Source organism: Antedon mediterranea, chromosome 1, assembly GCF_964355755.1.
Source record: "Antedon mediterranea chromosome 1, ecAntMedi1.1, whole genome shotgun sequence".
Lineage (NCBI taxonomy): Eukaryota > Metazoa > Echinodermata > Crinoidea > Comatulida > Antedonidae > Antedon > Antedon mediterranea.
The window spans coordinates 34,612,583-34,637,257 of NC_092670.1; the positions used below are offsets into that span (position 1 = coordinate 34,612,583).

At 32.9% G+C, this 24,675-nt stretch overlaps 2 protein-coding genes across 2 annotated transcripts in view; one reads left to right on the forward strand and one right to left on the reverse strand.

Annotated features, from left to right (window-relative positions):
* Positions 1-680: 680 nt before the first annotated feature.
* On the reverse strand, positions 681-14,153 carry LOC140039767 (polypeptide N-acetylgalactosaminyltransferase 13-like). Its single transcript, XM_072085403.1, has 10 exons — positions 13,483-14,153; positions 12,048-12,214; positions 11,371-11,542; positions 9,894-10,097; positions 7,286-7,403; positions 6,627-6,818; positions 6,121-6,255; positions 5,187-5,291; positions 4,705-4,848; positions 681-3,804 (listed from the first exon to the last, which is right to left on the reverse strand). The coding sequence occupies exons 1-10, from the start codon at positions 14,142-14,144 to the stop codon at positions 3,667-3,669; spliced, it is 2,037 nt and encodes a 678-aa protein (XP_071941504.1). The 5' UTR covers positions 14,145-14,153; the 3' UTR covers positions 681-3,666.
* A 1,644-nt stretch (positions 14,154-15,797) lies between these two features.
* LOC140040321 (integrin alpha-8-like) overlaps positions 15,798-24,675 on the forward strand; it is a 45,981-nt gene continuing 37,103 nt past the window's right edge. Inside the window, exons 1-4 of the mRNA XM_072086216.1 lie at positions 15,798-16,256; positions 16,911-17,041; positions 17,997-18,082; positions 18,956-19,091. Of these exons, the coding sequence (XP_071942317.1) occupies positions 16,060-16,256; positions 16,911-17,041; positions 17,997-18,082; positions 18,956-19,091 (550 nt within the window). The 5' untranslated portion in view covers positions 15,798-16,059. The remainder of the gene's footprint in view (positions 16,257-16,910; positions 17,042-17,996; positions 18,083-18,955; positions 19,092-24,675) is intronic.

Genomic DNA, 24,675 nt, shown 5'->3' on the forward strand with positions numbered 1-24,675 from the left:
CTTTCTTCATTAAATTATGCTTTTATTAATATATATTCTATTTAATAATTTAGGAAATACTGATTTATTAAAGATGTAGGCCTATTGTCCCCCTGAAAACATTTTTTTTTTAAATATTTTTGTTGAACAATCAGCAGTAGTAACGTAAATATAGTCCTAAAACTCCTAAACTAAATTAATATTAATGTATATTTTGGCCACTATTTTACCCCAACATCTAGTAAACACCCAGCCACCGACGTACAAACGTAGGCGGCCAACTCACTAATCAAACAATTCTTCATCTATACACACCATTCGTCAAAAATATTTACCATATCATTGACAATGATAAATTGACAGCTAAAACAAAAAATTGTTCATTGAACAGGTCTTACATCTCCCAGACGTCCGTTGGGGTTTGCGCATGCCCGGTCCGAGTTTCCAGACACAATACAAATTTTTCAGCCGTAGAAAACACAATGCTTCCGTCCCCTGTACGAGGTGCGAAAAATGTGTTGCTATTCATTTTTTAATTTCCATGTCCAGTTTATTTTTGTTTTTGTATATACAGTACTTTTTAAATATCTATTTAAAAAGCCCATATGGTTTCCTCTTTTTTTTTTAATTAATAAATATTATAAATAAATATAAATGAATGACAACAAACACTATATATATATAGCTTTATACTTTAAATGGTTGTTCTTTATTTCGTATAATAAACATTGACATTCAAATGTATGATTTATTGAAAGTATTGGATAGTCAAGCTAGCTACAGTATATTACATCACATAACATTAGGCCTACGACAAAGAGAATAAGCCTGGAAGCTAGCTAATATCCCAATGAAAAAAGCTGGGTTCCCACAAGAGACTCAACACAAAGAGCAACGCAAGCGACTGACCAATGACAAAGCAACAGTTTGGATAATCATTATCCATTACATTTGATTGGTCAAATTACTCTCGTTACGCTTACGTAACTATGTTCTCACATTGCGTTGCGTCCTAGTTGGAACCAAGAAAAAATTAAATTGGGGACTATATACTACAGGGCATTCCCGAAAGGTAGGATGGGATGGAGTAATATCTAGTCAGTATTGGAAAACATAGTTGGATCGGAAGACACTTCCACTAAATAATTAAAATCAACCATACAATAATATAAACGCATATTAAATGCCAGCAGCAAGAATACAAAAGAATATTATAAAATTAAAATGTATCAAAAAATAGCACCATTTTTATATTGCATTGATAGTAACCTTGTCTTATTTTCTTGTGTTATTTTTTTTTCTACGTCTAAAGTTCCTAATCTAGTGGTTAAAAATAACACACTTCTCACAATTTCTTGTGTTTTCTAATCTAAGCTCTAAAAAATACTACTTTTAAACACTTTTTCTATAAAACAATTACAAATCTGCACATTTAAAATTATTCAGCCATTTCGAGAAAGACATAATAAAATATATAGTTACAGTAGATAACAAATTTCTTTTTTTTTCCTGGAAAAAAAAAGAAATTTGTCATTAATTATTAAAATTATTTCATGAAAATCTTAATACAGGAATTCATGTAACACTATACAATTCAACAGTTTTAACTAATAAAAAAATAAAATATGTTTTATTCATGATATTTATGATAATTAAAAATAGATATGTCATTATTGTTATTAAGGTAGGCCTACTGTAATTTAGGAAAAGGTCCATCTTTTTTTAATAAGTTCATTGGGGTATAACCCAACCCTGGGGTAATGTTCCCATCCTATGTTACAAGTCCATCGTAGTAGAGCCTAACCTTATAAGCCTATACCTGTATTTAAGCCCACCCTCAATTAAAAGCCCACTCTAGGATATAAGTCCACATTTAGGAATGTTCCTACAAAAACACAAATACTCCTACACTCATTTTTTGGTCCAATCCAAACTCAAAGATATATTGAATGCAAAGGAATAATATTGACATATATGCTTTAGAAAAACCTATTAAAGATGTATTGTCCCTTAAAAACATGAAAAATTAAGATGAATAAAATCAGACTTTGAATAGGCTATTTTGTAGTTTTAACAAAGTTACTCACTTCCGTAGAAAAAAACCCTGAAAAAATAATGTTTTCACTTATAAAATGACAAATAAACTTAAATTCAACCAAAACCCCATCGGCTGGCAGCCAATTTGACTATTTTTTGTTTTAATTTTTGTTTAGATCCAATTTTTGGTCAAAATGAATAACTATTGTGTGACATTAAAAGGGCATATTCAACAAATATAAAAAAATTATTTTTCAGGTGGACAATATATCTTTAAGCATATACTGTATCTAACACTGTTGTCCCCTTAATAGGTGTGTCTCCCTGAATAGGTGTGTCTCCCTGAATAGGTGTGTCTCCCTTAATAGGTGTGTCCCCTTAATAGGTGTGTCTCCCTGAATAGGTGTGTCCCCTTAATAGGTGTGTCCCCCTTAATAGGTGTGTCCCCCTTAATAGGTGTGTCTCCCTTAATAGGTGTGTCTCCCTTAATAGGTGTGTCCTAAATCAGAGGTTCTACTGTCAATGTTATTAACTAAAACATCACATTAGATTGTAAAAATAAATTATAAATAAACATTATACATACTTATTTATTTAGCACCATAAAATATAGAAATGTATTAATAACATATAAGGAGTACTTTTATCAAATTAAATTTAAAGACCTTTTATAAAACATAGAAATATATAGAAATCTGTCTATTGTCCAATATTGGCAAATTTGCAGCACCATCAGATACAGTATACAATTATATATATTTTCATGCAAATTACACAAAAATATACTCATGTTATAATTTAAGCAGTTATGCATTTAAAACTTAAGATTAAAATTACTATTATTTTAAACTGGTTGGTAATATCAAAATAATGCTAATACCCGATTCACACATACAACACAAATGTAACAAATTGTTACATGGATAATCCCCCAGGATAATCTTACAAATACCCTTTTCACATCTGCATAAATTGTTACAACTTTGATCTCCCGATTTATTACGCATACACAAACCGAGAAATCTCGGAAGGAAAGCGTAGTTGCATGCTGCTTGATTACTATGATTGGCCAGTTTAATACCAGGAAAACACACGTGTGCGCAGTAAGAACTCGGAACATCACGGAACAAAAACAGACCTCTCATCAGTGTTTTTTTCACAGAGGACCCATGTGAAATTTTGGGAGATTTTCCACAAAATTGTATTCACACTATGCAAACCAGGTGTGAAAAGGGTATAAGTTACAATGCTTTCACACGCTAGTTTTGTTTGCAGTATAAAGTAACATAAACGTAAAAAAACTATATACGCACATATGCGCATATACTGCTGTTGTATTACATATGAGGTCTGTCAAAGATTTTACACGGAAACGTTTTACATGTTTGTACAAATGTAACAATATGTTACATTTTTGTGTGAATTGGATACTGGATATTGAAATTAATTAATTAATTAAAATTGATTAATTAAAAACGGTCATTAAAGGAACCAGTGAAATTACACAAACTAACAGTAGTGTGGAGAAGGGTGTTCAATGAAAATTCTTCTTCTCTTTGAGTTATATCTCGCTCTTCAAGGAGAAAGGCTATTGTCGTTTTATCCAGGTAAGCTACGCACGAAATAAACAGACAAAAATAAAAATTAATCTTAAATTTCATGGTATATATTAAACTTCCATTTCTGCGTTAGTTCCTCGATACATGTACTCATAACTGCTAGTAATGGTGAACTGCCTTTTACGTAACTCAGGCACAAGCCACTGCCTTTGTGTAACAACCAACCAGGCTAAATAAAAGAGATAAAAAAAGTATTTATAATAATATGCAACTCTTTATAAAAAGTAATAATATTAAGTTTTTAATCACATGGGCATGGGAGATACTGTATTCCTCAATTACAATTAAGTGAGGTATTTCCATAAATACTAAGTCTCTCTCTCTAGGTGCCGTATCTACGGATGCAATTTTCTGCTTCTCACTTTCATTAACAGGTCCACTCCTTGATGTTTTACACCTTTTTCTGTTAACCATTCAATTACACTTGTCATCCACATACTCGTTTTTCTACTGTACCTCGCTCCTTTTTGACAGTTGACAGAGTATTTCACTTAATTCAATAAATATATAAGTATTTCCATTAAATTATATTAATTTTAAATAGAAGAGTTTTATTTTAGGGTGTTCCCTCAGCCTAAGTGTGAATGGTGAATACAGCCACTGTTTCTTGCAATATTCATATTTTGAAAATATAGGAACACGCTATGACACGCTAGGACTTGCTATCTAATTGGGTAATATCATATCATGTGCCATTCAGTATTCGTTCTACCGCACAGTAAAAGTTCTATTAATGGTTCTATTGTATGTTCAGTTTTCAATTTTGGAAATGTTGTGAGCAGGTTAAAAATGCTCTACTCCATTTCATTTCATTTCGTTTATTTTGTCAATACAGATATGCCATGGTTGGAATTCCCCTTTTTTCGTATTAGTTGATGTACAGCGCTTAGAGGTTTCACAACATTAGGCGCTATATAAATCCAGGATATTATTATTATAACAAAACCTGTAATGGTGACAGCCAACATCCGATTGCTGCATTGTGAATGGTCTATAACCTTCCATCTTGTCTTCATAAATAAACATTAATTATTTGATTTGTATAATAAACAAAAAGTTTCAAAATCACCTCTGAATGAATCCAAGATTGATGGCTACCCGATCTGGAGCATTCAGCTAGCCTAGGCTGTACGCCACTACGATACTTGCTAACAGGCACTTCAATACACAAGTTATTCCATTTAAGTTCACTACGAGAAGACAGGGTAAACACCTAGAACAAATACATTTTTTAAAATTAAAAAGATATTCTTAAATTTAAGTGACTTAACATTTGTTTGTGTATGTTAGAGATGCATGTGTTCTTTGCGGGAACCACCGACTGTTTGATCATCCTTCAAAGATTTGCATCACATGCATAGTCATTATTTTTTTAAAGAAGTAAAAAAGACAAATTTAAGGGGAATCTGTTTATACCCTGTCTAAATCCGTGCCTATATTAATTGGGATTCAGTAGCTAGGAGATTTAAGGGAAGCAGGTGTATTCATTGCCTTTTCAAATACTCTACCTGATTTAAACTGGCTTTATCATTGCCTTTTCAAATACTCTACCTGATTTAAGCTGGCTTTATCACATTTGTTTAAATACACAGATGAACCGATGGTACGTGCATAGCTGTCCAAACAAAGATTTTGTGTTTTTTCTTGATTAAAAACCTGTAAAACAATACACAAATCATTATGATTCATATCTAACATTATTTTGCATTACATCATAAATTAGTATACTATGTAATACTGACTACATTATATATTATATTAGACTTAATTATCTATACTACACTAAGTATTACATTAACTATTTTTTAGTAGGCCTATTAATAATTCTAGTTAGTGACCACATTGCTTGGTGTTCAACATCCTTGTTTGCAGTTCTAAAATGGTCTCCTGATAACCCTTCCCACAAGGAGCACACCTAGCATACTATGCTGATGATGCCAGATGATGCTGATGATGATGCTGATGATGATGATGATGATGATGCTGATGATGCCAGATGATGCTGCTGATGATGATGATGATGATGATGATGATGCTGATGATGCCAGATGATGCTGATGATGATGATGCCAGAGATGTTTATCTTAATAGCACCCTCTAGTATATTTGGATGTATTTTATTTAAAAAATACATTATATATAATGAAGCTGAGATCTCTGCTGCAACGTTTCAATTTTGCCTAACTATTACAACTGTCTTTATAGGTGGGGCAAAGAACGAAGGGAAAAATAGGAGAGCTCATAAATTTCAAGATTTACAATGCAAAAGATAGAATATTAGATTACATTCAGCCATTTTACCATTTTCCCTGGACTCTCCCTAGATCAGCCTCTTGACTGGAGTATTTCTAAAATTGTCCCATTACTTTTATACTATAAAAAGTATAGAAATCATACAAGAGTTTTCATAGAAAGTAATTGCTAAATCACTTATCAATCAGTAATTCACAACTACAATTTGTAATGATCAAATATTTCTCCTTACCTGTCCAAATGCTTTGATTCTGTTGGATGTTAGTAGTGGGTATGGGTAAACAGTTTTCAAATACCAATCAAAGTTCTTGCATTGTAAGTCCTTCTTGAGTTTCTGGCTGGCAGTTAGACTACCATATGATTTATCCTAAAAAAAATAATTTATACTTTTAGCAAAAGAAAATATTTTTAAATAGTCCTAATAACACACATTTTAAGAAAATAACTGTTGTGATAAAAAAACAATTATCATTATTATATCCTCGGTTATAATCCCACTTCAGGCATAATGCCACCTCCTACTTTATGTCTGATTTCACAAACAGGCATATCACTGGGTGTAGACCCAGTATTGATTTATGGTCTGGATGTATTGTAGGCTTCTCTCAGATGCTTACCTATCATTTTGATCCCAAATCAGGGTTTTCGTCCAATTTTGTATTCTAGGGGGTGGGATTACACTAGAGGATACAGTATATTTAAAAAAATATATTTTAGGAGTATAGTAATAGTATTGACCTTGATTGACCTTGGTAGAGTAAGCATAAATTTGTCTTTATAATTATCCATCCACAGCTGAGCCGTTCGCATCGAGTTCCGGATGAATCCTTCCTGCAACCCACTAGGGTAAGAATAATGTTGAACACCACGGAATAGATGAAAAATGCGGGAACAAGGAACAACTTCTATACTGCCACCACACATCCATGTCTAAAAAAAAATGAAAGAATTCATGCATGTTCAAACAATTATACATTGTTATGGCACAGGCCCGTAGCCATGAGTGTTTGGGGGTTCAAAGGCTGAACTGCCTTTTGAAAACTAGAGACTAGCAGTGAAAGTAATGTTAAATATTCCAAATTATAATCTAAACCATTACAACTTTCGCACCCCTTCTGTATAAAAAAATTTAAAAAAGAACTCTTCTATAAAACTCCTGGCTACAGATTTGTGAGGATAAAATTTGTTTTTAATTTAGGTACAAATAATATGTAGAGTATATACATTGCACACTCGCTGGAGCAAGTGCAAAGCAATGTTGCTATACTTTCTGGTCTTTTGCCTATAAAAATAGGATGCGCTATATGAGCGTAACTATAGGGCACATATTTTGTATCATTTGAACCACAATTGTCCAATCAAATGAATTTATTTAGCCGTTATATAAAATGGATTACCCTGAAAGAGAGCTCAATGTTTTCAGCACCCCAGCCTTCCATTTCAGTATCAAACATGCCAATATGTTCAAAGAATTTCTTGTTCACTGCAAAAATACTTTCCATTATAACAGCAGTTCTGGAAAGAAAAAGATTACATAATGTAAACATAATCTGTATTAATAGATTTGTGAGCTGGCATATTTAAGTGTGGTGTGGGTCTCTGGGGGAGCCCCTTTTTTTTAATTACACCTTATTTATAGAGGGTGATCCTAAATAGCGTATGCTGATAATCAAGGGGCCTCTTGATGAGTGACAGTGGCTGTGTGTATACTAGTACACCGGGGTAACCCCTACTCGTCTCAAAAGACGTACTATGTTCTTTAAAGTGCACACGAGCTAGATGTATACACTGGACCTACGGTTTATAGTACTTATCCGAGAAGACTCGTTCTACCACCAGAACCATGGAGCGAATTAGGCTCGAACCCTTGCCGATGTTAATATAGCAAGGTATTACGGTTCCAATGTCTTAACCGCTTGGCCACTTACCGCTCAATGTAGACCTAGGGCCCATTTAGACTTAGTTAGTTTCATGGGCTGATCCTACATTTGGTGGATAGAAACGCAACCTACGCGGGAAATAATGGCCATACAGTAACAGACCCTAAAGATCGTCATGTCTCTCTAGATGACACACTGGTTTTGCAAGAATTTACATAAATTTAAGTCAAATCAGACACATCCCCACACTCTCTACAGCCTTCTTTAAGAAGAATTAAAAACAAAAATATAGTATTATGAAAATGCATTCAATATGCAAATGAGTGATAAAGCCTCTTTTCCTGTTTCCACGCATTTTTCATCATGGTGATATTTGATTGGTCAATGAGTCACTTGGTACAGCCAGATAGGGCCCTTGAGAAAGTGACCTCTGTTTTGTTTCTGCCTAGTTTTGTTCTAGGCCTACACATTGAATATAAATATATATCTCCAGTATACAGTATACATATTTGTATATTTATTATTATTACTATTATTAATTAATTGCCATGACATAAGACATACAAAGACATTTTAATGTAGTAGTAGGCCCAAATTGTATAGCATCAAAAGTAGTATTATTTTAAAAATATTTTTGATGTTGAAAATGTTTATAGTTGGTCAGTTTCTTGTAGATGCTTTAATTGTAGAATGTATTATTTTGTTTATTTCTGCGCACTGTTCTGGGTTGACCAACTAGCATAGGTGTTTAGCACCTGTTTGGTCTTTCCTTGCCTTTTATATTTTATATCGTTTTGTCTTTTTCTTTGTATTGAATACATGGCAGAAATTTAATAAATTAAAAAAAAATAATAGCTTCAATTTTAATCCTTATTTTCAAAATCTTTTATATGAGCGCCCAGGAATATTTGAGCAACGTTGATGCTACAATTATGATTATGTTAAAAAATGAATATGCTAAACTATGATTATGTTATTAAGAAATGAATATGCCAAAATATGAATTGTGTTAAGAAAGTTATGCTAAAATGATATTGTTAAGAAATAAATAATTATGTTTAAGAAAATTAATATGCTAAGAAATTAAATATGCTAAGTGAATGTGTTAAGAAGTTAACATATTATGTTAAGTTATGAATATTATGAAATGAATATATTTTTAGTTTCATTATATATTTAATTGTCCTGAACTCTTATGATTGGCATAGAATTTTGTTACACGGCAAAAAGTAAATGAAATAACCAATGCCCTGATTCACATGAATAAATTAATTACCACCCAGTGTAAAAAATGCAGTATAGCCTTCCAGATACCTGTCTAGTGTTTATCAAGGATATTCATACTTCCTGAACTAGCAGAAGTTTGATAGCAATACAGTGTACTGTGTGATTAGAAATACAGGCAAAGGAAGTTACTGTTAAAACACAGGACTGATTGTTACTAACAGTAAACCATACATTTATTTATTTAAAATGTGCTGCAAAAATATGAAATAAGGACATTTATTCTCTTTTATGGATATTAGTAGGCCTCTCTACTGTATCTCCACATATGGCATAATTTGTCCAGTATCATAGGCAAATTCTGTAATACAGTGTGACACATGCTTCACATGTGACACTATGTGATAACATAGCATCAATACAGGCACAGATGATACATATGTTACTTGTAGAAATTATACATACACTACCGAGAATCAGGTGTCATAGTTATAACCAAATAGGCCGTCACGTATATACCCATGGTACGCCAAAGGCTACGTAAATGGGGTGTTTCACAAGCTGTTGTGTCTAAGTGGGATCCAAGCTATAGTCACTATAATGTTCTGTTATATCAGATTTGTTAGAACTCCGGCCAGAAACCTCCTTCACCCGAACATACACGCCTGTCCTTTTACACTAAAACATGGGTATATAACCTTGGAGTTGAAGAATGAATGTAAAGCTTGGTTCCCACTAGAACGTAACGCAAGGACGTAAACGTAATGCAAGTGTGTTGACCAATGACAGGGGACAGTTCGAATAATCCATTACTTGCGATTGGACAACTCACTTACGTTACCTCCTTGTGTTGCGCCTCTAGTGGGAACCAAACATAACAGTCTAGTATTTGTATACTTACGGATATGATACTGTAGTGTCCTTTTGTCTGTCTTTCAACTCGTCCAATCCCAACATCATCCATCTTGTGTCCAGGTTCCACTTAAAACCACCTCGTACTGGTTGGCTTCTGAACTGTTCAAAGGTTTCAGTGTCAACTCTGTCAACAATCGGTGTCGCTATAATGGTGCTGTTATGGTTTAAACGGTCAACAAGTGGTTCTAACCTATATAAATGGTATATTAATTTGTTTAATATACAAAATACAATTAATTATTAAATAGAACCCTTATTAAAGAACACTTTTTAGGTCCTTAAGGTTTAAATATTAAAGTTGTCCGCAACTTATTTTGACCTCCATCCGCACATTTTTTATTATTATTATTTTTTTATTTTCTTATTTGCAATTTGTAATTTTTATCTTTTATTTTAAAATGTGTGGAGATTGTCATGACAATCCCAGTATTAATTATAATAATAATAATAATGGAAATTTGTAAAGCGCAAGTATCCATCTAAGAAAGACGCTCACTGCGCTACTGACATTATTACCCCAGTCATTTTGGATCAAACACGTATGGAAACATACTCCCATAATGCGGCAAGTAATCAGCGCAAAGTTGTGTCTTATGTGAATTTTTTGATGAAAAAAATGATTTTTTCTTTAAAAAAAATCTTTTCAACTTGAAAAAATGAAATATAAAATAAAACAATAAAAACAGAATTTAAAATTCTAAACATTGATCATTTTGTTTAGACCTATTTAAACTCCACCAAAGTAGACAGGTTTTTGTTCCAGACACCAAGAGTAAAATGTTCAAAAATTTATAGGACACAATCTGAGATTTGATGTGACATTTTACAGATGATGTATAATATTTAGAAGAGCAGATATTTAAAAAATCAGATGTACCCACTGATTTTAGAACAATGATAATGGCACTTTTGACTTTTAACTGTACAGCCGATTAGCCTAATAGAATACCATAAATTTTCTAATAGTAACCCACACTCTAATAGTAACCCCGCTTCTAATAGTAACCCACCTTATAAGTCAATCTATAATAATAACCCACTACTCTAATAGTCACCCATGGGGGTTACTAATAGAGTCACAAAAACTTATGATGCAGCCATATTTTGAAAATAAGAGATGCATGCATGTTGATCTCAGGAGTGGGGGAGGATTGAGTAGTTTTGAGTTTATAATATAAAGTTAGAGTTCAACCAAATTTGTTTACTCGTCGTACTGTTTTATTATTTTGCCAGGATTTGCTGACTAGAAAATTTGGGGGTGGGTTATTATTTTCAGGTGCCTACTTTAAGATTAGTAGTAGTAGTAGTAACCCACTACTCTAATAGTAACCCCTTTCTAATAGTAACCCACCCTAAAAACAATCAAAAGAATAATAACCCAGGGTTACAATTAGAAGATTTACGGTAGGGACTATTTTAACTAGTCATACAATTAATTATTAAGGCTATTGCACAGTGCTTACCATTTAATGCCAACTTCACAGTAGGGATCAGCGAAGACAATAACATCCCCCTTAGCTGCACGGACTCCTTCTAACCGCGCTTTGGTCTGACCTTGTCTTGTTTGCATCCGTAGAACATTCACCTTAGCTTTCAATTTTTGGGGTAAAACCTTTAAATTTGTCAATAAATCGGCTAAAAAATATAAACATACTATAAATTATAGATTACTGTATACTAACTGTAAGTTAGCTGAGTGGCCGAGCGATTAAGGCAGGGACACCGCAAACCATAGCCATATACAATTGGCACAGGTTCAAAACATTCCTCAACCATTGTTCAGGTCTTCTTGAATAAGGACTTAAAACTGGAGGTTCAGTGTACACATTTTGCTTGTGTGCATTTTAAAGAACTAGGGTAGAGTAGGGTATTACCCCGTTGTACTCGTCCATTCAGCCCCTGTCGTTGTGAACAGACAAACGGGCGTCGTTTGGTGGCAGCACTTGACACAAGGCACCCTTAGGGAAGAAGTTATGGTATTTGTTGTCCACACAGGTGCGCAATTTAGCCCAGTAGGCTGCAAGTCGCAGATTATTCCACATTTTTTTTTTATCCGGTTTCCACTCTGGGAAGGCATATAATAATAACAGTTTAATAATAATTGTACAATTATTGTGCATTTTAAAAGAAAGATTCTTACCATCGTCGCTGAAGTCATCTATAAGAATAATCTCAAATAACAATTTGTCTGGCGTCCTGTTTACAATGCTATGGAGAAGTCGTGAGAGGACGGACCATACCGAGTTATGAACGACTATGATTACAGAGACTGGCGGTAAAGGTGGCTTGTAATGCAGTGATCGACACCTAAAAGAAAAACAAAATGAAGTGGTTAAGTCGAAACTATAGCAGTTTACAATATTTATATATATACTGTATAAAGAGGAAAGACGTATGAAGAGAAATAATTATTAATTAAAGATGTATTGTCCCTTGAAACACAAAAAAATGAAGGTCAAAATATTCTAAATTTATCAAAGTAATATTAAAGTTATTCACTTTAAGTTGAAAATTTGAGCCAAAAACAACAAGTTTACGTAAATTAACAGGTAAATTAATTTGATTACATTTTGTCGGGAAAATCGTCACAAGCGAAAGTAAACAAAGATTTTAAACCACGCATTATACATGATGCTAAATTAGGATTGTTTACAACTCGTCGCGGTTGAGAATGTGTTCTCACACAGATCGCGAGGAAGTTTTCTATGGGTGGCCATTAGGGCCAAAATAGACAAACGTTGTCGTACGAACAATTCCGCTCCCGTAAGCCAAACAAATGGCGTTAAAGACATAATATTTATTAAGTGACAAACAAAATAATATTGCCGTACGGACACACGTATACATTGCTGTATGAACAAATTGCCGTATGGTTAAATTGCCGAAAGGACAAAAATTGGCCTAAGGACAAATTGGCATACAGTCTAACTAAATTTAAACGTTGAGGGCAGCATAGTATAATCATGGAAGCGAGAATTGTAACGAACTTTGGAAAAAGAATCCAGCGCCTTGCAACTTCTCTCGAAAATAAGGAAATTAATCTAAATCAAGTGCAATATATATTTTAGATGGGTTATGTAGAGATGCCATACAATTTGAACTATATTTTTGTTCCAATTCTCGCTTCCATGATTATGTTACCCTCCCCACCCAGCCCCAGCAGAGAGAGTGGTTTCAGTCACGTGGTTTTAAAATAATATGCTTCCCTCAACGTTTAAATTTAGTTCAAATTGACCCACTTTTTAAAAAATCTTTTAATTTTTATTTTGTTGGAATTTGTCAAAGGGACAATACATCTTTAAATAAAAACATGTTTTGGTATAAATATCATGTACCATTCTTTTTTTTAATAAATAAAATATACAGTAATTAATTCGGCCATTTTAAATTGTAAAATAACTAAAAAGGCCTTTTAATAACAATAATATTCTAATACTGAACAATACTATTACTGTAAGAATCTAACTTTCAAAATTGATTAAATTATATGTAAAGATATATATTTTATATAGGTACAAAATCCCCTCCACCCCCCCCCCCCCCCCCGCCACAAAAAACATTGATAATAAACTTACATGGGTTCCCTTGTATCTTTTACTGTTCTTTCAACCGATACCAGATTACTAACTATCAAACTAAATCCGTGCAACTTTGCATCAGCTATAGATTTTTGTTTTTCTTTGCCTGTCAAATGCACGGGCCTTCCATCCTCTCCTGGTCCTGTCCTTGCCGGGTGAAGACCGTGTTGCGGGAGTGCATTTTTCGGATCTATGTTATGACCCAAGCCGTCTGGAGGGCTAAGCCTCACGTTTCCCCCTCGTAGCCGAACTTGTCTCGATTTCTTTAAAACGGCTTCATTACGATCGGGATCTTTGTGAGTAGCTACACCATCGTAAGTTTTATCATTCTCTTGAAAAATATGATCTTTACCAACTGGTTCATTTTTATTTGCATAATTATTAACTTTTTCTAAGCGACGTCCTGCGATTTCTTCCGTCTTTTTCTTGTTGTAGATTTCACCGACAATATTGATTTGCTGTGCAGGCTTGTTATCAAAACTTAAGCGCTCATGCTTAACCGCATTATTCTTATCAACCGCATTCTTATCTTCTGTAGATTTCGACCCATCGTTACTACTACTTATATTGTTGTCATAATAAACAAAATAAATGAAAGAAACTAGTGAAAACCAAACGATACCCCAAATTAGGACGGAAAACGGCTTCCACCTTGCCATGCTGGCAAACTCCCTACATGCTTCAGTGACCAAAAACAAGTCAACGTCATCAACTAACACACTGCCGTGTGCATTTTCGTCCCTGGGAAGTGCTCAAGACAGACAAGACGTGCAATGACAGTGAAATTTATTGACATAAGCGGCTTTTAATCAAATAGGTGATTCCCCGAATGTGCAACTCATTTAACCTCACTACGGGATTGTCGCGTTGATGATAGGCCTATATATTGAAATAAAAAGGATGTTTACATTATAAATCAGGGGAGTCCTGTATAATTTGTTTTTATTACATTTAAAAATAAAAGAAATATTTCCTGACAGTAAAGAGTCACAAGAGATAAATGACAATTTAGATGGCAAATGACATTTATTTACATTTAATGTTTAAAATGAAGATATACAACACAAACCTACTACTTTTAGGCCTAATAGTTGTATAACTACGCGGTAATAATAAATATATCAGACTATCCAAACAAAAAATATCAAAAAACCATTCATAAAAATACAAAAGTAAGCAGAATGTAAAAACACTTCAATCCGTGTAGAAATTCATTTTGAGACAAGAAGCATGAAGAAATATCGTTGATGAATAAATTAAAGTTGGTCCTAAATTACGGATTTACAGAACGTGGGCCACTGATAGATCCGTGAAATAAAATCTTTTGAAATCCATCGAATAGAAAAGACCGGATCCATTCCATAGGCCTACTTGGCCTCTAATGTTAAATTGTGAAGCGAGTTTGTTAAGGGCGTTTGATAGGGTAATTTATCAAGGATAACATCAATTGTAGGTAAACATGGTTTGTCCAACGACGATGCCCAGTTATGGTGGAGGTAACACAAAAAACGAGAAGGAAAAAAAACATTCTGAACATTAGTAGCGATAAGCCAATTAGAGGTGATATGTTCAAATATTGCAGATTGAATAACACATTTTCTCAACAATATTATTAATTTAATTCAATTTCAATTCAATTTATTCCGGATTCATAATAAATACATAATTGAATTATATAAAATATAAGATAAGCAATTCAGTTTTTTTCATAGATCTTGTTTAAGTTTAACAGAAGACAGCTAACATCAATATGAGGGAATCTAATAAACGTACCGTTAGAAAGGCTATATCGTTATGTTTTATATTAATTTATATGGCACTTTTAACAAAGTGCCTTACATCACACAAACAAATACCTTAAAAAAGTTATAGGTACTAGCAAGCCTATAAGAAAAGAAAATCGTGTCTCCTATTATTTTATTCTTTAAATCTTTGCAATACATGTATCTAATACAATATTTAATTATAAAAAATACCTTGTTTTAAACAGTTGGCATATAATAATACACATAGTTTAACTGAATTGAATTTAATCGTGTACAAAATATAAAAATGACTGACTAAATATAATATTTAATGCTCCATAATTCTTATTTTTTCAGACAATAAAGTCGTTATAACGCCACCGTAAGCATTCTATATAGAGACAAACAAAAATAAAAATGTGTAATATTATTGGAAAAGTACAATGTGATTTTTTGTTTTAAACGGTCTGCCGCCCTCTTTTTTTTCACTTTCGAGCCGGATCATTTTCATCGAAAACCGCGGATGTCACGCTTGAGTGAGTGTGAACGTGTGGAGTGGAAACATTTATTTATCTTTTCAATGTAGGAAGCGATTCACAGATAAAAGAACAACAGACCAAGGCTTTTGTTTTCGCAAACAATAGAACAATTCACTCACTTGGTATTCCAATTCCAACAGATTTTTCTCTTCTTACGCTGTCTTATTATGAGGTCAAATCATTACTGTCCGCTATTTTAATATAGAATAACATCAAAACTTACCGTGTGTTCTGGCGAAAAATCTTAGCCCAGTGAAATTGTCAGTTCGCCAGCAGCTGTGTGTTTGAGAATGGACAGAAGACCGGTACTTAGCGCTAGAAGTATGGAGCGTAGACTTTTTTCTTGTATATTAACTTTTATATTTTATATAACATATTGTAATGGATATAACTTGGATACTTCCTATCCAATTGTACATAAATTCGACGAAATTGGCAGTCTTTTTGGATTTTCAGTAGCTCAACACAGCGTAGGAAACACAAAATGGTAAGTTTGAATTCTTTTTATTTCCGATGGTAGGCCTAGATAGTAGTCCACACGACACACTACATGATAGAATACAGGAAGTGAGTTATAAGCTGTATTCCTTCATACATTTAACAACAATTATAGATTACAATGAATTGGATATATATCATCACTGGTAAAGTATTTCATTTTTAAAGTGATTTTCACCACACTGATTTATCACGAATTATATATTAAAACATTTAATATTTTATTGATGACATTTGATTATTTATATAATTAAATTAATAATAGGCCTACTCATCACACTGAATATTATGATTAATATATATAATGAATAATGATAATAATTATTATTATTATGTACAGTAGGTTTAATAATAGTTAGTAGTACTTAATTAAAATAAACAATTTTAATAAATACTTTACCTTAGTAGTATTGGTTTTCAGTCTAAAAATATATACAGTATACAGTATTATAATGTAATAGCAATAATATGAATGTTAAATACTTTACCTGTACAGCATGTTGTTTTGCTACTATGGACTAAATACTAGCCCACCTCCTAACTCTTCTCTCTTTTTTGTTGGCCAGAAAAGTTTAAATTTTGTACTGTATGTCTAACAGACATGATTTCTATTTTTAATTGATTTCCTTAATTTCCCCTAAAGGTTAATTGTAGGTGCTCCAAATGCCAACACTACTGGTGCTAGTGTTACACAGAATGGAGCTGTATACCGATGTCCGGTTACCCCATTCTCAAACCCTGGTAGATGTACTAAGATTGATTTTGATAATCAAGGTAAGGATATCCTTGATAAAAGTAGTTTTTATTGTCAGGGGTGGAGTCAGGCTAATGGTGTGCCCTCACCTACTACCCCTTCGACAGCAAAATTGCAGTAATGAACTACTACTTTTTAATCTGTTTCTGACAGACTATTATATTTCAGCGCATTTAAATATCTTGGATCCGCCTATGTTTGTTACATTTCCATCTTTTTCATCATTTATATCTATTTTTGGGTCCCAAAGGTGTCCCCTTAATAGGTGTACTACTAAAGACATACTTATTTCACTCATTCATCTTTTAAGTAGTTATCTAACAATACTGTAGAACATTACTCATTATTTACTTTTATTGGCATGAAAAATCAAGTATCAACTTATAAAATGGCAATATCCGTAGAGGTTATACCAACTTTATTCACATCATCATACATAAATAGTACAATTATACAATACAATATGTATGTGTGTGTGAAAAGGAGCCAAAAAATAGCTTTCGCTAATCAAGGTTTGACTCCTGTCACAAAAAATAAATTAGTCATAATGCATACATTTTCATCTATCAACAATAATTTAATAAGAAAGAAACAGCAACTATATGAAAGAAATAACGTAAATAACGTAAACAAGGGCTAACATTTATTATTGTAAAAGTAAACATTTAACTTCATTTATGAATTTAAATCTAGAAGAGGTACATTTTATAACTAAGGGTAAACAAAAATATTACTCAAAATTGTCAAAATATAATAAACAATAATGATTACATTCAATTATAAGAAATCCAGCAACAATATATTTGATATCAAAACACCCTTAAAAAATTACAAGTTATATCCTTCAAGTACTGTAAATTATTAATCATTCTAAAAAAAAAAACACCCCAGATTTGAAACATAATATTATGTGGTACTGTATATTCAAAACTTAATTTTTAGTAAAAGTCCATTTTTTGTTACAAACTTTTACAGACAGCACAGCCCCAACTCCAAATATTAAAGATGACCAGTGGCTTGGTGCCTCTGTAGCTAGCTCAGGGGCAGATGGCACTGTTGTGGTATGTATACGAATTTTAAATTTGTTATTTATTTATACTGGGTAGCTTATGATCAGTGGTAGTGTGTGTACTAGTACACTGGGATAATCCCCTCCTACTCGTCTCGAAAGATGTACAGTATTAGGTTCACATGAGCTACTGTAGATGTGTACATTGACCTGTGGTTTATAGTCCATATCAGTTTTTGAATTCAAAAGAATTTGGGACCACTATAAACAGAAATCTGGTTAAATTTAAAAAATGTACAGTAGTCTGGTTTTAGAAGAGTCATACAGTAGCCAACTACACATTATTTGGGGATTCCAAACCTAAAATTGAGCCATTTTTCAAACCCACCTTACTAAATTTAAGTTTTACTGTAGTTCCACAGACTTGATAAAAACTAAACTAAATATCTTCAAAACCAGCATTTCTTAAGATCCGAATTGTTGTTTTTATCATAAAAAACACATTCAGAATATCAGACTTTTCAGAAAACCAGACATATTAGGTCAGCCCAAGGGTGTCCAGCATGGGGAGAGTTGACTGTATTGAATTGGATTTTGTTGAATGTGTGAAAAATTAATAATTAAACAAAACACAAGAGAAAACCTACATTAGGGGATGCAAAACAAGTTTTTTTTGCTTCAAGATTTGCACAGTTTAGGAATAACCCTTTGTACTGTATGATCTAATCCAGGGCCGTAACCACCAGTACGGTTTAGCAGGTTTCAACTTGACCACTTTTTCACAGAGGCATTTGACAACCCAGTTGCCTAAACAGAGATTGTTACCTTAATTTCTTGGGAAAACCGCACCACTTTATTTCTTGTAGCTACAAAAGTTTAATTTATTTCTCAAATCTTGTTTTTTTATACAATTCTATCTTGATAGGCCTGTGCTCCGAGGTTTGTGTGGCGGCACAGTGGAAGTTCGTCGACATTCCAGGACGAACCAGTTGGCAGATGCCATTCTGTCAAAAAGAACTTCTTGGAATTTCAATCTTATTCTCCATGTTATGAAACTCGAGGTAATTTTTATTTTAATTTTATTTGTTTTTTTTTGTTTTATCTGCATTTTTGGTGCAGAATATTGCAAACAAAACATAAAGCATGGATGATGATCATTATTATAATCAAAATTATCATCATCATCATCAACAGAAATCATAATTACACTGGAACCCCCATCTTTTGGTATACCCCTATTAAGGCGACACCTTTCCATAAAACAAACAAGCAGAAGTATATCTTTTAAAACAACCCATATTCAGAGCCACCCTATTAAATGGCCACTTTTTGGGTATAGAAGGTGTCCCCTTAATTTGGTTCTTCTACTACTGTATAACTAATTGTAAAATTCAATTGTAACATTCCGTGGGTCAAAGTTATATTTTAAACTGGTTATTCCTTGCCTGTTCAGATTTATTCTCCGTGTATTTTGTATTTTTTATGGCTAATAAATAAAGGAAATGAAATGAAAACAATTAAAGTTTATAATTTGCATGTTATATAACTGCTTTTGTAATTCACAAAACACTATTACAAACAAATGGAATATACTTATATACTATTCAATTCAATTCAACTTTTATTTCAGACAATTGTCCATATGGTATAATACATTACAAAGAAAAAAAAAGATGAAGGAGAGAGGACCAAAACTTTTATTTATTTGTATATAATGCCTCTCTCCATTTGTAGTACATGTTTGAATCCATCAACAAATATTTATATATACAAATTAACATTCTGTTTTATGAACTCATTTTGCATTATTAAAAACAAAACTTTCGCTACATATGAAAATACAATTGACATTCATTGTTAGAATTTATATCCATTGTTAAAAATTAAATGGTCCAGAATGAAGCAATGATTTGGAAAATAAAAAATGAAAGAATGAAACAAATTATACAATAGCAAATTATCGTAATATTTAAGTGATGATATTTTTTAATGAAGTACAGTAAGCTTGTCTGTGCCTCTTGGCTCACGACAGATCACCATTGCTGTAACCTGCCTTGTTGTGGAAGGAAATATTAGCAAGCTGTCACAGCACTATTACATGTCCCCAATGTTTTACCAGAAAATGCTTGTACCAGCATTTATTTAAATAAAGTCATCACAAGATTTCTAAAAAAAGTGAACGAATTGCAATTTACAGTCTAGTTTTAATAGTATATGAATGTCAGTCCACCATACTGGATACATAATATTAGATAGTTGAATTTAAAGCCCTCAAGAGTTATATCTTATTTAGGGGTGGGGCAGGGGGAGGTGAGGTTGATGGGTGACCAATCACAATGCGGTTGGCATCTTTTCTTTAACCTACCTTAAATGCTCCCATCAACACAATTGCCTAGTTGAATTTCAAGCCCTGTAGAGATATATTTTTTAGGGGTGGGTAGGGGAGGGAGATTGATGGGTGATTACGATTGGAAGACCAATCACAATGCAGTTAATTTAGGCGCCCTTTCTTTAACTTTAAGTACTCCTATCAACACTTCATCTACAGTAGATCATTGATTGATATTTTTTTCCTTGTATGACTTGCAGCATTCCTATGCCATTATCAAAGAATTACACTAAGCATGTTTTGTGGCTAACAGCTGTAGGTATGACTAAAAGCCGGCTTAATCCTTCCTCTGAAGTGCTATTAAATGCCTCTGTATCAACCGTGCTTGGAATTATCATTAGTTAATGATTTCAGTTTCAGGAAATGGCGATACTAGCTATGTAATGACACAATTGTTGTCATTTATAAACTAAAACCTGACGTTGATGAAATATAAATGAGTGATGAGAATGTTTATTAAAGCGAAAGAACATTTATGAAAGTATTATTTTATTTATACATAATTTTGATTCATTTTAAATTAAGTTTTTAATTATTTTTTATTTCCTCTTGTTTTCATTCAGTGTGTGATTTAAACTCTCTGAATTTATTTCCTCTATGATTTTAATTTTGCCTTGATTTTCCCATCAATTTTTATTGTAGATCGCTTCATGATTTTAATTCAGATTCAGATTTATTTGGTCCTTGCGGAAATTCATGGTTATTATTTCTTCCATGATTTAAACATAGAAAAGATATTATAGTGAACAATTTCTGTATTAAATTCTTCTGTGAGTTCAATTCTGCTATGATTTTAATTCTTCCGTGATTTTTATTCTTAAATTCCTCAATCTTTATTTTCCATGATTTCTCTCCTGATTTATATGGAATTCTTCCTTGATTTTATTTCTTCCATGATTTTAATTCTTCAATTTTTCCATAGTTTCTCCTCTGATTTTAAATCAACCTTATAATTGTAAACACATTTAGAGTACAATAATATTGTTTGATACTGAATTCAAAATCTGATTTGACCCTTTCTGGGTAGTTAGTTGGCACAATTGGTAGTGTTCCAGCTTTCTGACAATAATACCAGCAATTTACATCATATGTTGCCTACTTCCCTTGCTAATACTGATCAGGTATTCAGCAGAAGTGGATCCAGGATTTTGATATAGGGAGAATAGAATTGGGAGGGATTACATTGAGGGCCTAAAAATTAAGGGTCTGAACTTAACCTACTGTATCTTCTATCTTTTTCATTGCAATTTTGTAACCTGTAGGGGAAAGGGCAGGCCGGCTGGATCCACCTACTGTTTGATTATGTTTAAGATACCCCAAACCCAAACCGCTCTTTTGAGCGTGCTCTAGCGGAATCGAAGGACACAGTCGCCGAGTTACTGTACTGTACTCTGTATGGTACAGTATTGTTTGTTTCCTTTTCTTTCTTATCCCAGCTACTGGACATGTAAATGGGTACCAGCAAACTGTAAAATTATTTTAAGTATAATTATACCGTTTCATTCCATGGAGTTCCTAAATATACAGTAATTAGACTAGAAAATTAAAAACCAATCAGATAAGATAAATTAATGAATTTCAATGAATAAACAAAAACACTGACAAATTATTTGTATTGTGTATAATTGTTAGATAATACAATAGAATTCATACTATCTAGAGGACATCCCTACTGTATCTAGAGGACATCCCTACTGTATCTAGAGGACATCCCTACTGTATCTAGAGGACATCCCTACTGTATCTAGAGGACATCCCTACTGTATCTAGAGGACATCCCTACTGTATCTAGAGGACATCCCTACTGTATCTAGAGGACATCCCTACAGTATCTAGAGGACATCCCTACAGTATCTAGAGGACATCTCTACTGTATCTAGAGCACATCCCTACTGTATCTAGAGGACATCCCTACTGTATCTAGAGGACATCCCTACTGTATCTAGAGGACATCCCTACTGTATCTAGAGGACATCCCTACTGTATCTAGAGGACATCCCTACAGTATCTAGAGGACATCTCTACTGTATCTAGAGCACATCCCTACTGTATCTAGAGGACATCCCTAGTGTATCTAGAGGACATCCCTACTGTATCTAGAGGACATCCCTACTGTATCTAGAGGACATCCCTATTGTATCTAGAGGACATCCCTACTGTATCTAGAGGACATCCCTACAGTATCTAGAGGACATCCCTACAGTATCTAGAGGACATCTCTACTGTATCTAGAGGACATCCCTACTGTATCTAGAGGACATCCCTACAGTATCTAGAGGACATCTCTACTGTATCTAGAGCACATCCCTACTGTATCTAGAGCACATCCCTATTACAGTAATAGGACACTTTCCCTTGAAAAGAAGAACAAAGTGCAATATTTAACTCTATGGCCATCTCCTATTGTATACCCCTATTAAAGGGGACACTTTTTCGTCTCGTCTCGTATGTGTCCCTTGAATAGAGCCTCTACTGTACTTAATCACTCTACTACTCTACTACTCACTATAAACAGACCAAATACAATAACAAAATTGAATTATTAAAATATTATTAAATCAAATTATTAATATCATACTTTTATTTTTAGTTAAAAATAATTTCTTTAATAATTTTCACGGTAATAAATAATTGTTTCCTTGTTCTTAGTCAGTGGATGTTGTTATGACTCAAAGGTCACCGGGGTCAACCATCATATTAATATGTTAATGACATCACTACCTAATTACAGCATCAAGTGTCAAATATATAAATTACAATGTGTGAACAGACTTGCTTGTAATTAACAAGTTTAAGCCCATTATTTTCTGAAGTTAACCATTTGAAATTTATTTTGTTTAAAGATTATTATTGTATTGTCCCCTTAAAAAATAGTTTTTTAAAATTTGTTCTTGAATATAGCATTTTAATGTCACATATAAACAGTTATTAACTTTGACCAAAAACTGGATCGAACAGTTTTTTAAAAACTTTTTATTAAAGTGAAATAATTATATTTTTTGTTTTTTCAGAAGTAAATAACTTTATTAAAACTGCAAACTGGCTTATTCAAAGTCTTTTTTTTTTATTATCTTCTTTTTATCTTCATTTTTTTAAATGTTTTTGGGGGACAATAAATCTTTAGTATTGTGTTTAGAAATAATTATGTATTGTCCTAAAAACATGAAAAGTAACTTAGATTTAGTTAAGTATGGGGTTATCTAACAATATTTATTAATGATAGTGTCCGAGTAAAGTAGACAATTTAGTAATAATTATTATATTGCTATTTATCAATTTATTTATTACATAACGTGATATTGATTACACCATAGAACCCTTTGGAACATCCCTGTTAAGAGGACACTTTCTAGTGAAATAAATAGGCTCAGGAATACTCAGTTTCAATTGAGAATTTAAAGCTCTGTCTACACTATCATACTTTATAAATAATATGATGTGCCCATATATGGACATGAGGATGTCATATCACTACCATATGTGGGCATATCACTGCCATAATCGAGCACATCACACTTTTTTTGTCAAATTAGTTTGATAGTGTAGATAGAGCTTAATCATGCATCAATTGAGAAACTAAAATCAGGGAGGTATCCTCCCTGCTAGAATAGTGCATGACCCCATTAAAATTGTTATGGAATGATTCTGGGTTGATATAAAATAACATGTAATCATTTTTGTCCACACTCAGTGATAATATCTTTGTTCATTGACCCAAGTTGTTATAGAATATTCTGGGCTTAATCCTATATAAACTGTAATCATCTGTGTCCACACTCAGTGATAATATCAAATATCTATGTTCATGACCCCAAGTTGTTATGGAATATTCTGGCTTAATCCTATATAAAATGTAATCATCTGTGTCCACACTCAGTGATAATATCAAATATCTATGTTCATGACCCCAAGTTATTATGGAATATTCTGGGCTTAATCCTATATAAAATGTAATCATCTGTGTCCACACTCAGTGATAATATCAAAACCCTTGTTCAAGACCCCAAGTTGTTATGGAATATTCTGGCTTAATCCTATATAAAATGTAATCATCTGTGTCCACACTCAGTGATAATATCAACACCCTTGTTCAAGACCCCAAGTTGTTATGGAATATTCTGGCTTAATCCTATATAAAATGTAATCATCTGTGTCCACACTCAGTGATAATATCAAAACCCTTGTTCACAGACCCCAAGTTGTTATAGAATATTCTCAGTTTTTCCTATATGAAATTGTATAATTTTTTAATATTA

Excerpts from the sequence above, each read along its gene's own strand:
- LOC140039767 (XM_072085403.1), bottom strand. The coding sequence starts at position 14,144 with ATGGCAAGGTGGAAGCCGTTTTCCGTCCTAATTTGGGGTATCGTTTGG. Across the intron at positions 12,215-13,482 it reads AAAGATACAAGGGAACCCAT|GTGTCGATCACTGCATTACA; the intron begins GTAAGTTTATTA and ends TTTTTCTTTTAG. Across the intron at positions 10,098-11,370 it reads TGTGAAGTTGGCATTAAATG|GTTAGAACCACTTGTTGACC; the intron begins GTAAGCACTGTG and ends CCATTTATATAG.